The sequence below is a fragment of the Drosophila gunungcola genome, unplaced genomic scaffold (genome assembly GCF_025200985.1).
Source record: "Drosophila gunungcola strain Sukarami unplaced genomic scaffold, Dgunungcola_SK_2 000028F, whole genome shotgun sequence".
Taxonomy (NCBI): Eukaryota; Metazoa; Arthropoda; class Insecta; order Diptera; family Drosophilidae; genus Drosophila; species Drosophila gunungcola.
The window spans coordinates 843,784-856,568 of record NW_026453206.1 but is presented as its reverse complement, the minus strand read 5'-3'; the positions used below and the strand labels follow the sequence as shown (position 1 = coordinate 856,568).

General features: G+C 37.3%; 1 protein-coding gene and 1 long non-coding RNA gene across 7 annotated transcripts in view; both read right to left on the bottom strand.

Annotated features, from left to right (window-relative positions):
• LOC128263928 (G protein-coupled receptor kinase 1) overlaps window positions 1–12,785 on the bottom strand; it is a 453,272-nt gene that overhangs the window by 205,174 nt on the left and 235,313 nt on the right. For all 3 annotated transcript variants that reach the window (XM_052999201.1, XM_052999203.1, XM_052999202.1), the window contains one exon: window positions 25–76. In XM_052999201.1, the coding sequence (XP_052855161.1) occupies window positions 25–76 (52 nt within the window). The remainder of the gene's footprint in view (window positions 1–24; window positions 77–12,785) is intronic.
• On the bottom strand, window positions 10,514–11,508 carry LOC128263934 (uncharacterized). 4 transcript variants are annotated; one of them, XR_008268588.1, is made up of 4 exons: window positions 11,305–11,508; window positions 11,026–11,238; window positions 10,869–10,973; window positions 10,514–10,821 (listed from the first exon to the last, which is right to left on the bottom strand). It is a non-coding gene; the product is annotated as an uncharacterized LOC128263934 (long non-coding RNA). The 4 variants fall into 4 exon arrangements; XR_008268587.1 differs by having other exon boundaries at window positions 10,514–10,973; window positions 11,026–11,241; XR_008268586.1 differs by having other exon boundaries at window positions 10,514–10,973.

Genomic DNA, 12,785 nt, shown 5'->3' with positions numbered 1-12,785 from the left:
ATTGAAAAAGCCTGTTATACGTACTTGTATATTTAGTTCCAAGTTCTTCCACTGGCAAAATCTAGTAAATTTCTCGCTGAAAATTTAATAAAATACACATTAATAGAAAATTTAAAAATATGAATTTTTTTTTTTTTTTGTAATAGATATAGAGGATGTTAAAATGAATATCAGATAGCGTATCCAACCTTATAAGATCAAACTACGACCAAATCAAATACGGTTATGGCAAAAAATAAAATCAAAAAAAAAGGGAATAATTGTCTGGTATAGATGTTTATTTCCCAAAAATAGCGAAAATATTATATTCGATTTGTCGCGATTTCGTAATCGTTTGCCCTTTAAATATACTGTTTATGTAGATACAGCGCTAATGCCACAAAAAAAAACCACATTAAAAAATGTATTTTTTGTCATTCTTGTTCCACTTAGCGTTATAGACCAATTTGAATCAAACAGAGTAACACTTTCTTGGTATAGCATCAAGCCACTCTTATGTTTACAAACTGCTTAGAATGTGATAAATTTTTCCAAAAAAGTTGGAAAACGTAATAAACGGTGCGTTTTCGACCCTATAAAGAATTTACATTCTTGATCAGCATCACAAGGAGCCTCGATCTATCTTTGTTCGCCTGTCGGTCTGTGTGTTCGTCTTTCCGTTTCTACTCAAACTAGTTTTAAGGTTTTAACGCAATCTAAATGAAACTTTGCCAAAAAATATTTTTCTTATTGCGCGGTGTATATAAACCAGTACGACTTTCGGACGACTTTATCATATTGTATAAAAACAAATAAAAAACAAAAATGTGAGCAACTTTTCGACAAGCGTAGTAATGGGATACTAATTTAACGCATAAAGTCGTAGAAACTAGCATTGGCGGACGCAAATACCGCTTCTTAACCAGTACTAAAAATAAGCTGTTCTGGGGGTGGATAAGCTGTTCTGGGGGCAGTGCTGTACATTTTTCACAAGCAGTGTTGAGACCCAGTGCCGCCAAATGCGATGGAAAGTATACCAACACGTTTCACATGATTAGTACTTTAAACTAAGCTCTTATAAGAACAAAAACACTTTAAAATTTAACTTAAATGAAATACCTTTCTTATCATATTTAAACGAATACAAAAGGTCCTGCTAAAAAAAGTTCCCAAAAGTATCCTTTTTTCGTACCATGGCATCCCTTGCCAAGGGCGGCGAATTTGCAAAAGAGCTGAAGTCTAGAATCAAACAAGTTCTGAGGCTCAACCACAAAATTATTTTTAACAAAAAAGAACCCTATAGCCGAGTTCCCTGTCTATTAGGTACCCGTTAATCAGCTAACAAATATATTCCTTCACAAAACAATCTGAGCTAGGGTGGCGCCATCTTTCGAACTGCATAGTAGACTCTAGAAGCTAAGAGCGTAGAGCACACCCACTCCCCGTTCACAGTTAAGCAGCATTCCAAGTTGAACGGTTGCACTAGCTTCGACCGAAATCGGTGGTCTTTAATTTTCGTGACGGCTGAAGCGATCGGACGTGCGCTTCGCAACATGCTAAAATGAAATCCCTATGACAGACTACTTGACTCGGGGGAAAAACAACGCATAGGCAGCACAAGACAATTTAAGCTCGTTGCATCAGCAGGGCAACAACCAGGACCAAGCGTAAATTTAGTGTACAACATTTATAATTACTTACATAGATTTCAAGTGCATTTAGTTAATTTTGTAAAGTTTTTAAACTTTCTGTTAATGCGCAAATATTAATACGTAGCCTAACAATTGGCCAACGGTGATTCGCTGGGCTGGTTGTGTTTGATACTGACTTTGTTAAATAAACTTAACGGTAATTATAGGACCTTCCTCTGACTTTTATTAACCCATCCTCGTCCAGTACAGGAGATAATGATATTATGCGGCTCTTCTTGTCCACCGTTTTATAACGTTGTAGCTGGTGCAATTCTACAGGAAACTCTATTTGTTGGTATGGTATGCAGAACAACGATTTGAGCACGAAGCCATTCTCCCGTAGTTTCGGTTGTCGTTGGTGTTCTGTTTTTTTTGCCACTAAGGCTGCATTTGGTGAAAGTGGTAAGCTAATTCAAGTACAGATCCGTTCTGACCCTTTCGGTGACTAAAACTGCAGCCCACAGTTCCAATCGAGACAGCTTCTGCATCGCCTTTGAAGCTACTTAGGGACTTTGAGCAGAGTAGTCTAACTGAAATCTGCTTGTTTCTGTAAGTTGCACGAGTGTAAGTTGCCGCCCCATATGCATTCACCTTGCAGATCTTCTGACAACTAGTGTAACGTACACACCTAGAAGTTGTACTTTACAATTATTAGTAGTATTTAATGTTATATTTGTAAGCGACATGTTATGAATAATAAATGTTCAGTAGAGACAGAACATTAAGTCATAGCTAAGTTCCAAATCCGAGTGGCAACGCTAGCCGATATTTAGCATGGTCATAGGAAATAATAGAAAGTAAGAAATATACCAGAAATCCCGAAGGGGAGAAAAGGGGAGCGGGGGGAAGGACCATGCCGTCTGGTCTAGTACACTAGCTTCCCTCCTCGTAGTATCTGTGACCCGCACGTGGACACCCATCCCGTCTCGCCTAATACCCTAGCTTCCGTCCTCGTAGTGCATGCGACTTGCGCGTGGACATCATTCCCGACCGGTCGATAGTATCACCATCCTTTTCCCTTCTATCTGCCTCCGCCTGAAAAATTCTACCCGGCTTGGCCTCGCCCGAAGGTCCAGCCCGGTGGATTTTTGGCCTCCGACGCGCGGAAAACGGCTCGTGCGCCCCGATCACCGAATTGATCAGTGACATCACCCACCGTTCCTCGCCCGCAAATCCAACCCGGCGGATTTTTGGCCTCCGACGCGTGGAAAACGGCTTGGGCAATCACCGAAGTGATCAGTGTCTTCGTCCAATGTTCCCGCTTTCGCGAAATAGTTCGACCGGCTTGGCCTCGCCCAAAGGTCCAGCCCATTGGATTTTTAACTTTGGAACAGGAAACGATGTGATCAACTCCAGCATCACTCTCTCTCTCGCGACGTCCATGAGAACCTTCGGCGTGACCGCCCAAACAACTCATTCACTGAATGAAACTCTCTAGTCCAGTGTTTCGGTGATTTACAAATTTCTTGTAAAGGACTTCTGGACCTGACTGAGATCTGTACCCCGGCCAGAGAGCATTCTTACACTCGTCATCCTATTCCAGTTTCGTCTCCTACAGTAGTTGCAAAAATATTTTTGCCTTACCCACAACCGGTGCAAACAGCTCGAATGGATTAAAGATCTGTGCCAATTTAGAGCAGGCAATTCTTATTTGATTCTTGTAGAACAACCTTTCTGCGTACTTCCTCACAGTTGAACGCTTTTAGGAACCCAAATTAGACCCATCGTTTTTACGCTGTGATGTTCAAAGACTTCGTCAATGCTTACGTCGTGTACAATGTCCTCTTTCTAAATTCCTTTTATTTATTTAAAACCAACTGGAATTAGAACTTGGTTCAGTTCATCGCAAGCCTGAATAATTTTATCAATCGTATCCTGTGAGGCAGTTGTCCACGTATAAGTTATCTCGGTGCTTGGCTGATCCCAACGGATACTAGTCCTTTCGTAAATGCGCTAGGTGGTTTAAAAATTTTGTTGCCAGAAACGGAGCAGATGTAGTTCCAAACGTTACCGTCCTAAGGCGATTATATTTAATCTCTTCCGACGGGTTCCTTCTCCAGACTTTTACCTGATGAACCTGATCGTGCGGTCTAGTCGACACTTGACTGTAAATTTTTTCTATGTCTGCATAGAAACGTGTGAGTTTTGACTCGCCCTCGACAGTTGAACCGATATGCAATATATCGTTTAAGGACATGCCGTTTGATGTCTTGCACCATGCGTCGTGGTGGTGGTGCTGACAGGTGAAATGGGATAAAGTAATGCACCTTGGGGATGTATTGGATTTACAGTCTTCATGTGTCCCAATTTTTAGTAGTCTGCCATGAACTCGGCGAAGCCTTTCCAACTTTTTAATGTAGTCCTCCGTTCAAGTGCGATATCTCTCGACTCTATCAAATCTGAGACCTGTTCAGAAAATATAAGATTTACAAAAAATTTTCTGTTTTTTTCTTTTGCAATACGCTTCTACGGGTGAAAAGAACGAACAAATAATAAGCTTATTTCATCAACTTTCTTAGCAAGTAACATTGGTGAGATATGTATTCTAGTATTATCTATGGCCTAAGCAGAGACCGCATCTGTTTGCCTGAGCTGGAGAGCTCCAAAATGCATCTGGCGTATGACCAAATATGTGATGCACATTAAAACCCGTTAATTTATATGCATTTCTTTCTTTGATAGTCTTTCAATTTCTGCACTATAGTTTATTGAGTGGCTCCAATTCTTTTTTTGTTATATCACCTGTATACGCCGATGATAACACACCTTGCATCTCTTTTTTGTGCTACTAAAATCTTATCGTCTGTGCGAGGCGTGCAATCCAACCTTAGTGTTCCTTCCTCTGGAAAATTGACTAATAAAATTTTTCAGTTCTCGCACTGAAATCCATACGAACCTTAAAATGCCATTATGCTGTTTCCTTCTAATTCAACCCAATACGAGTTAGAATCTAGCATTCGCTTATATACACAGTTATCTGGTCTACCTGTCTTGAGTGGTCTTAACTCGCGGCCAATTTCCTTCACAAACTCTTCTTTTAGCCTGCCACTTTTGCACTTATTCAAAGTGGATTCCGTCATTAAATTACATGCGTCAACCTCAAATTTGTACACTAAATACTCTAAATTTAAATTAGCCGTTTGCAAACTCTCTTCTGTCCAAACTGGAACTGGAACTACCCTATATAATTTCGATGGGTGTCTGCAAATAACCCTAGCTTCAAAAGCGTATATACCTCCTTAGTTCTGTTTGAGTTCTTTTTCCTGGTAAAACTACTTTTCCTTGATCTTAGATGTTCGCCTTTAATTGGGTTGGCCTAAAAATATTAGTGTTAAGCCGCCCATTATTTATATTATTATTTATACCTGCTTGTGTCTTTTCACAATCTTCAATCAAACTCGTCAAATTTTTTGTTTCCATAAAGAAGTTTATGGACCCTTAAAAACGTAGTAACCTTCTTGAATTATAGCTGTCATATTATGTATCCGTTTGTTCATGTATATGAAATTACTATTAACTTCCCCATTTGTCTTTTTGAAACATTAGTCGTTGACTCCACTATAGACAATGGATTTTTGCCTTGTTCATTAAGGCTGTGTTGCCTATCTTATCAATTTTTCATAGTTTGCTCCATTTACCTATCATCTTCATCCATTATTCCAAACAGAATGTGATATAAGGACCCCGTATTCTCAAATGGAAGTCCTTTCCTTCTTCCGTTGCTATGAGCCATAATTAAATAATTGTTTTCTTCTAACTTAGTAAGTTGTTTTAATGTATTGTCTAGAACAAGGTTGCACTGAAATTCGAAGCTATGAAGCTTCTCACATACCCGTCTCATCTTGTCTACTAGAAAACCTCCTATGCTTATCATTTCAAAACAAACATCCATGTTATAGAAAACGACCAAATTCCAAGAGGAAGAAACAAATTCCACTTCGCCCATTGGATTCAAACATAAAGCTGCTGTTTTATTTATCGTTTCAACTTTATACTTAGCTGTATTTCCTGAGGTATGTGTTGCATTAGACATCTCACAAAATATCATCAATATTAGCATACGCATTATCAGCCCCAGCTTGAAGATCCTAAATTCACCCCGTTATCCTTTTTGGTTTGGATTCTTCTTCATTATTTTCGGCAGCTTTTATCTAATAACTTTTTGCATTCATACGTGGGAATCAGTTTCATCCTATTCCAAACTAAAGAAGCCACCAATCTTACCCCAACAAGATGCAAGATGCATGCTTTCGACCGATCAGCAAAATATGCTCTCACGCAGGAATGCGAAAATACTGAACTCGAGATAATTTTGTGCTTTTACGCGACGTGAATGTGTTTATTTACACTTGTAAATAGGAACTGCTTAAATTTAACTTACCTAGCGATCTCCAGAGCGGAGCGGAGACTTGGGGGGAGAGTTGGAGCGGGAGAGCGTAGGGACAGCGAATGGAGAAACTGTCGCTCTAAATTGGCAGTAAGTTCAAACGCCTACTTAGCGTGAACCACAAATATTTAAAAAATTAATTAATGAAAAACTAAACAGTTTATATGGTCACCCTGACGCACAAATGGATTTTTTGACCGCTATTTAACTATACTAGTAAGTTGGAATTTTTTTGAAAATATCAATAAGCTATAAGCTATAAATTGCATAGCTTGATTAACCATTCATATCTTAGCCCGATAATTGATTTTACAAACAGGTGATCTTTGTTTTTAATTAATCAGGTCGGTATAGTAAGCTTCCTCCACTTTATCCCATTGTGATTGTAGGTTGATTAGGTTGGAGTAGCAGCAATAGAAGGTTTGACGCTGGCCTGAAATGGCTCAGACGATTGGAAATTGAAAAAGTTTTTAAAGCGGCGGTTGCCATAGCGGATATAAATTTATTTATGATTTTACTTGAAAAAAAGAATTTGGATTTTTTTCGTCAATCGCTGAAAATTTTAAACTTTCATAATGAAGAACCAAATGGAATTCGTACGGATATACAGATACACTAGAATTTATGGATAAATTTGGAATTTAGGAACCAAATAACATTCGTAAGGATATACGGCAACACTGGAATTTGTGGATTAATTTAACGGAAGCGTAATTTTATGTTTTTGGAAAAATTTTTCTCAGAAATATTATAGTACACACCCACAAATATTTAATAAATTAGTTAATGAGGAACTAAACAGTTTATATGGTCATCCTGATGCACAAATGGATTTTTTGACCGCTATTTAACTATACTAGTTAGTTGGAATTTTTCAAAAATATCAATTGGGCTATAAGCTATAAATTGCATAGCTTGATTAACCATTCACATAGGGCTTACTCCATAATTGATTTTACGAACAGGTGATCTCTGTTTTGAACTAATCAGGTCGGCATAACAATGTAGTTGTCTGCATCAAACGTGGTTAACGGTAAGAATATAATATTTTTCATGTAAAACTGAGGTTTCGACTTTTTAAGTCACACCAGTAAAACAAGGAATTCAATTTTGATGTATAAACTTCTTGTTAATTTTTGATTAAAAAATATGTATATTTATACCCTTGCAGAGGGTAATGTAATTTCAGTCAGAAGTTTGCAACGCAGTGAAGGAGACGTTTCCGACCCTATAAAGTATATTTATTCTTGATCAGCATCACTAGGAGAATCGATCTAGCCATGTCCGTCTGTCCGTCCGTTTCTGCGCAAACTAGTCTTTCAGTTTTAAAGATATCTGCATGAAACTTTCCCAAGAGTTGTCTTTAAATTGCAGGTAGTATATAAGTCGGAACGAGCCGGATCGGACGACTATAGCACATAGCTCCCATAGGAACAATCGGAAAAATAAATAAAAAAATTTTTACTTTGCTGTTTTTTAATTTTTTTTTAGTTCTTCGACATATAGTAATGGTTAAATATTTCAGAATTACGATTTAAATTTCATCAAAATATAGTACAGACTTTGCAAATATGAATTCGTCTGAAAAACAAATTTTTTTATTTTAACTTATTAATGAAATTTTTGTAATCCGAATTCCCTTTTATATTTTTAGTTGTCCCAAATATTCGACGGCAGAATTGAAGGTACACTTAATATATTTATCGATACAAAAACTGTGAAATAAAAATATTAGCTTTTTTTTTGTTTTTAACCGATGTTGAGAAAATTTTGTAACTTTAAATTTAATTTAACTTTTTTTTATCTTAATTCCAGCAGCTGAAAACTTTACTTCTCGTGGACCTTTTAAAAAGGTGTCCGCCGATTCAAAAAAGTCTAAGACTTCGCACTCAATCATTAAAAGTACTTAATTTAAATGTTTTTTAAATAAAACATTATTCTATATTAAATTAAAAAATGCAACCGTTGCTTTGACATCTTCAGTATCTAGTTTGGAAAGCAAGAACATAGAAACAGAAGAGGTCTGCAACCACGAAGGTAGGAAACAAAATTAAAAACAATTACACTAAAAACTGTATATCTAATACATTTGTTTTGAATTGTGCTTAGGATTAATTTATTTTGTTCTACACGTTTTAAACGTAGCTGAAGCAAATGTTTCGTCACTGACAATTTTTTCAAATTCATGTGTATCAAGTCAAGCGAATTAATTGGATGTCAAATTTGTTCCGGACTCGTTAGCACAATCTTTATTGTACGGCTCAAGTTTTCACATATTGCAAAACTTCCATTGATTGACCTTCTAACTGTGTCAGTAGCTAAAAATGAAAAGAAGTCGAAGAAATATTTTTGTTAATTTTGCAAGGCTTTGCAAACAAAAATTGCACGTCAAATTAAACTAAAGCACAAAAGTGAACCTGAAGTAAGAACATTAGGCAGTTTACCAAGAGGAAGTCAGCGTAGGTTGCACCTCCTAGATATTATTAGAAAAGAAGAAAAACACAGTTACAACACAGATGCAAGCTTCAAAAAAGGTACCCTAATAGTAGATTTTGTTTGTTGGCACATTTGCCTAACAAGACTATTAGAAATCATATAAAAAACTGTAAACTGTGATATAGTAAAATGCGGACGCGGAGCCACAGGATATATGCACCATGCGGCAATATTACGAAGAAAGATAATGCCCGACTTGAATGACGACAATGTTACAAGGGTGTTAAAATATGACTATTTAATAGTTTTATTTGGAAATATGAAAGCAATGGAGCATACTGAAAATTCAACACGATAAGATTAGAGCAAACTTTAAGTTGAAATATAAAAGTAACGTCCTGAAGTTATGGAGCTAACAGATGTAATTTACCCAAAATATGTCAATACAGTTATCTCTGGTTTTGTTGCCGAATTTGACTTTGACCGAATTACTTATGTGAAATGTCATAAGGAAATGCGCTAAGATATGGTCTGGGCAGAGTATAAAAAAGACATAAAGACATTGCTCCAAAACCGCTTTAAATGAGTTAAATAAAAAAAAATCACACTCCGCACTAATCGCTTTAAAGCACTTATAAGTTTACTTATTTTTAATCGACGAAGAGAAGGAGATTTCGAAAGATTAACCGTTGAAAATTAAAAAACTGCCCATTCTGTTGGTTACGTAGATGACAGGAATTCATCAAACATTTTTAAAGATATGCCTGAAGATATGAAAAAGAGTGACAATTCGGGAAAAAAAAAGATCCCCGTACTATTAACGCCATGGAACAGACTTTGCATTGAACCACTTCAAGAACAAAATAGAAAACTATCGATCAAAAAATAACTTTATATTTAATGTTCGGAATCCACGTCCTCTTCAAAAAACATACTAGCTTGTCCAATTTTAATATTTTTGCTAGTGAACGTGGGACCATTTGCCCATATTCAAGTAGATCTCTTAGCTGATTTTAAGGGGCATCATAAAGATATTCATAAGAAGTATTACCGTGTTTCCCCACCGGTGGCGGAAATGACTCAAGTCTGCCAATTGCTGATGTCTGCCATGAATATGGAAGAGGGCTGCTCCTCCGCAGCAGAAAAAAATCTGTTCGTGACTAGTCACAGGTGACTTTAGAGCTTAAGTATTGTTATATATATAAAAGCCACCTTATAGTTAATAAAATTGTATTTATAACATAATAATTTGTCTTATATTTTTTATCTAGTAATCTGTATAAATTTACAAGCTGCTTTACTTAACTCAAACTGTTTACTGATAACGATAAATACGTTGTGGGCTCGAGTGAGATGGACGATAGCGATCAAGAGCCAGCAGAATTTGAGGTTTCTACTGACGACGAAAATTATTATCCAAGTAAGAAGAAAATCTGGGAAGTAAGTTTTTTATATTTATTACTTTTGTATTAAATTTTAATTATTTTTGGTTACACAAATAACTTTTATTACGTAGTTTTTAAGCCTAAATAAATACATATATTGATACAGTTTTCTTCTTTTTAACAGATTCGTCCTTTGGAAAATCTCGAGTTCCATGGACCTTCAAAGGGAGACAAATATTAAAACAAAACTTTGGAGATTTGAATAAAATTTCAAAGTTGCCATCATTAAAAGAATGCACCCAAACAATAAATATTTTCCTTGCTAACGCCACCGGACACCAGCATAAACCTAAAACGTTTATAATAAAAATTATTATTTGTAACATTCTTCCTACGCAAAATAAAATATTTTGAAAAAAAAAACTAAATTAAAAAATTTATTTACATTTTTTATGCTAAAAGTGTTTTGTTCGGGCCATATGAATACTTTTCAGGTCGATTTCTGAAACAGAAAGTATTTTTTTGCTCCATAAAATGGAGGCTGATTTCGTTACCTTTATCAAAAAACAAAAGATTTGTGCCGATTAAGTCAGTTTATATAGGCGTTAAACATTTCTTAATCGTTAAACCCCACCGGCACTTAAAAAATAGGCCGTAAGCCCCTCGTTATGTTCCATTCCACTAACGACAATTTATAAACCTATTCTACGTAAGCTCTCGTGTGGATATCTCTTAGTTTTTTAATTGTATTGAAAATGTCCTGATCACGCTGCTGTAGTGCTTGGATCCAGCTCTCGGTGATGCTCATCAGTTCCACACGCTTCTCAGCAACCTTCATGTTCCATGCGCTTTCCTTCGCGGTACTCTATATTAAACTCAAATCACTGTAGAAAGGCCCACCAACGGTATACTCTAGATGATAATTCATTTTTTGTTCTGGATGCTTTCAACGAATTACAATCAGTAAAAATAAAAAAGTGTTTAAAATACTTAACAGAATTGACAACAGCAAGTCAACTCGTACGATGTGTATCTGGACTCACAAGGGCTTGTAGCTTTGCTGAAGAAATCCACCACATACGGTTGCCTGCAATACTATGCAAGACGGACTTAGGTGGCGGCAAAGCACATATCGCTTCAACCTTACGCAAATTGGGACGGATCTCACCAGCCTGAACTTCGTTCCCCAAATACTGCACAGTTTCTCTCAAGAAGGAACATTATTCTACACTAAACGAAAAACCAGCATCTATTAAAATCTTTAATACAATTTCCAAATGCTTCTTCCTTAGTGGATGCCACTATCCATCCATGTACACAATCACAAATGAGTATGCTAGCTCGCCTAATGCTTTTATCACTGCTATTTGAAATACCGAAGGTGCATTTTTTAAACCAAACGGCATTGCCAAATACTCAAACTGACCGTCGGGTGTCACAAAAGCAGTGTATTCAATTGAGTCAGCATGAAACGGCACTTGATGATTTCCGCACTCCATGTCTAAACAAGTGAAATACTTGGCTCCCCGCAATTTAGCAATCTGATCAGATATTAACGGTAATGGAAATTTGTCAGCAACTGTGTTTCTATTGAGTTCACGATAATTTACACAAAGCCTAGCAGATCCATTTTTTTTTACCAACAGTACGGGACTGGCATAAGGCGAACAGCTAGGTCTGGTTACTATATGCTCAATTAACTCTTTAATTTTTGCCTTTAATATTTCCCTTAAAATGTTAATTTTTTTATCTTTAACTAATTCTACGCCTTTGCTTGATATTATTGCTGAATATCCCTGGGCTAAAATCTCTCTCCCAATTAGAATTTGGTTTTTCATTCAATCGTCATTAACTACATAGAACTACTTAATGATTCGACGTTGTGAGATCAGTCAGTTTATGTGATGTAGACCCTTCAACCAAGGAGCACTCCGCTCCAGAATCAAAAGTGATTGGAAACTTCTCACCTCGTTGCACCATGATCGCTTTTGGTTCCTCCACAGTACAAGGCTCAACTCTCTTATGCTTGCGAGTTCCAGATTCTCCTCCAGCAGCGTTTTTGGGTATTGAGTTGTGCCCAGGCTCACGACAACGGTAGCACGTTACGTCGGTTTTAGTAGGCTGTGACCACCCCTGATCTGGTCGACGTTTCGCTCCAGTGAAAGACTGCTTTCTCATGTTACATTCTACCTTTTTGTGTCTAAGCATGCCGCAAGTGTGACATGTTATTCCAGAAAATTTTGCACGCTTTGCACTGGGCTTCTAATTTGAAAAATTGAATCGCTTTTTGCCCAGAAAAAAACTTGTAGCACAGTCTGCAGATCACGTCTGGTTTTAATAGTTGCAGTATACGCTACTCGCTGCAATCGACGGTCGTGATTCGCCAGATGGCCAAGGACCACAGAAGCGGCTATGTCCTCTTTGTACATATCACGCCACTTTGTAATGAGTGACGTCATTTTTCGGCTTGCATACACGGCGAAGCTCTCATCAGCATTTGGTGGAGTGTTTAGCCAATTCAGGATAGTCGCAGCTGGTCTCTCTGAATTGTCGAACCGTTGCTCGTGTAATTGCCTAACTTGCTTCCAAGTGAAGCAGACGCACTTCTGGCAATGTGCGCTGCCTTGCAATGGCTTCTCGCCTAAAATAGTATCCACAGTAGCGCACCATAGCATAGAATCAGCTCCAGCTATGTCCGAGTAAAACTTCGGCAACACTATTTCACCACTGCGCAGGGGCTCGCCTGACGAAGACTGCAACGCTTTTTTCAAGTTCTAGAAAGTTTTGGTTTTGCTGTTCTAACAAAACACAAAACTGTAGGCCGAGGGCTATATCCCACTTCTGAGCGAGTCCCAGTGCGCGTTATATCAACCAACTTGAAAAGTCAACTGCGCCACAAGGCGACTG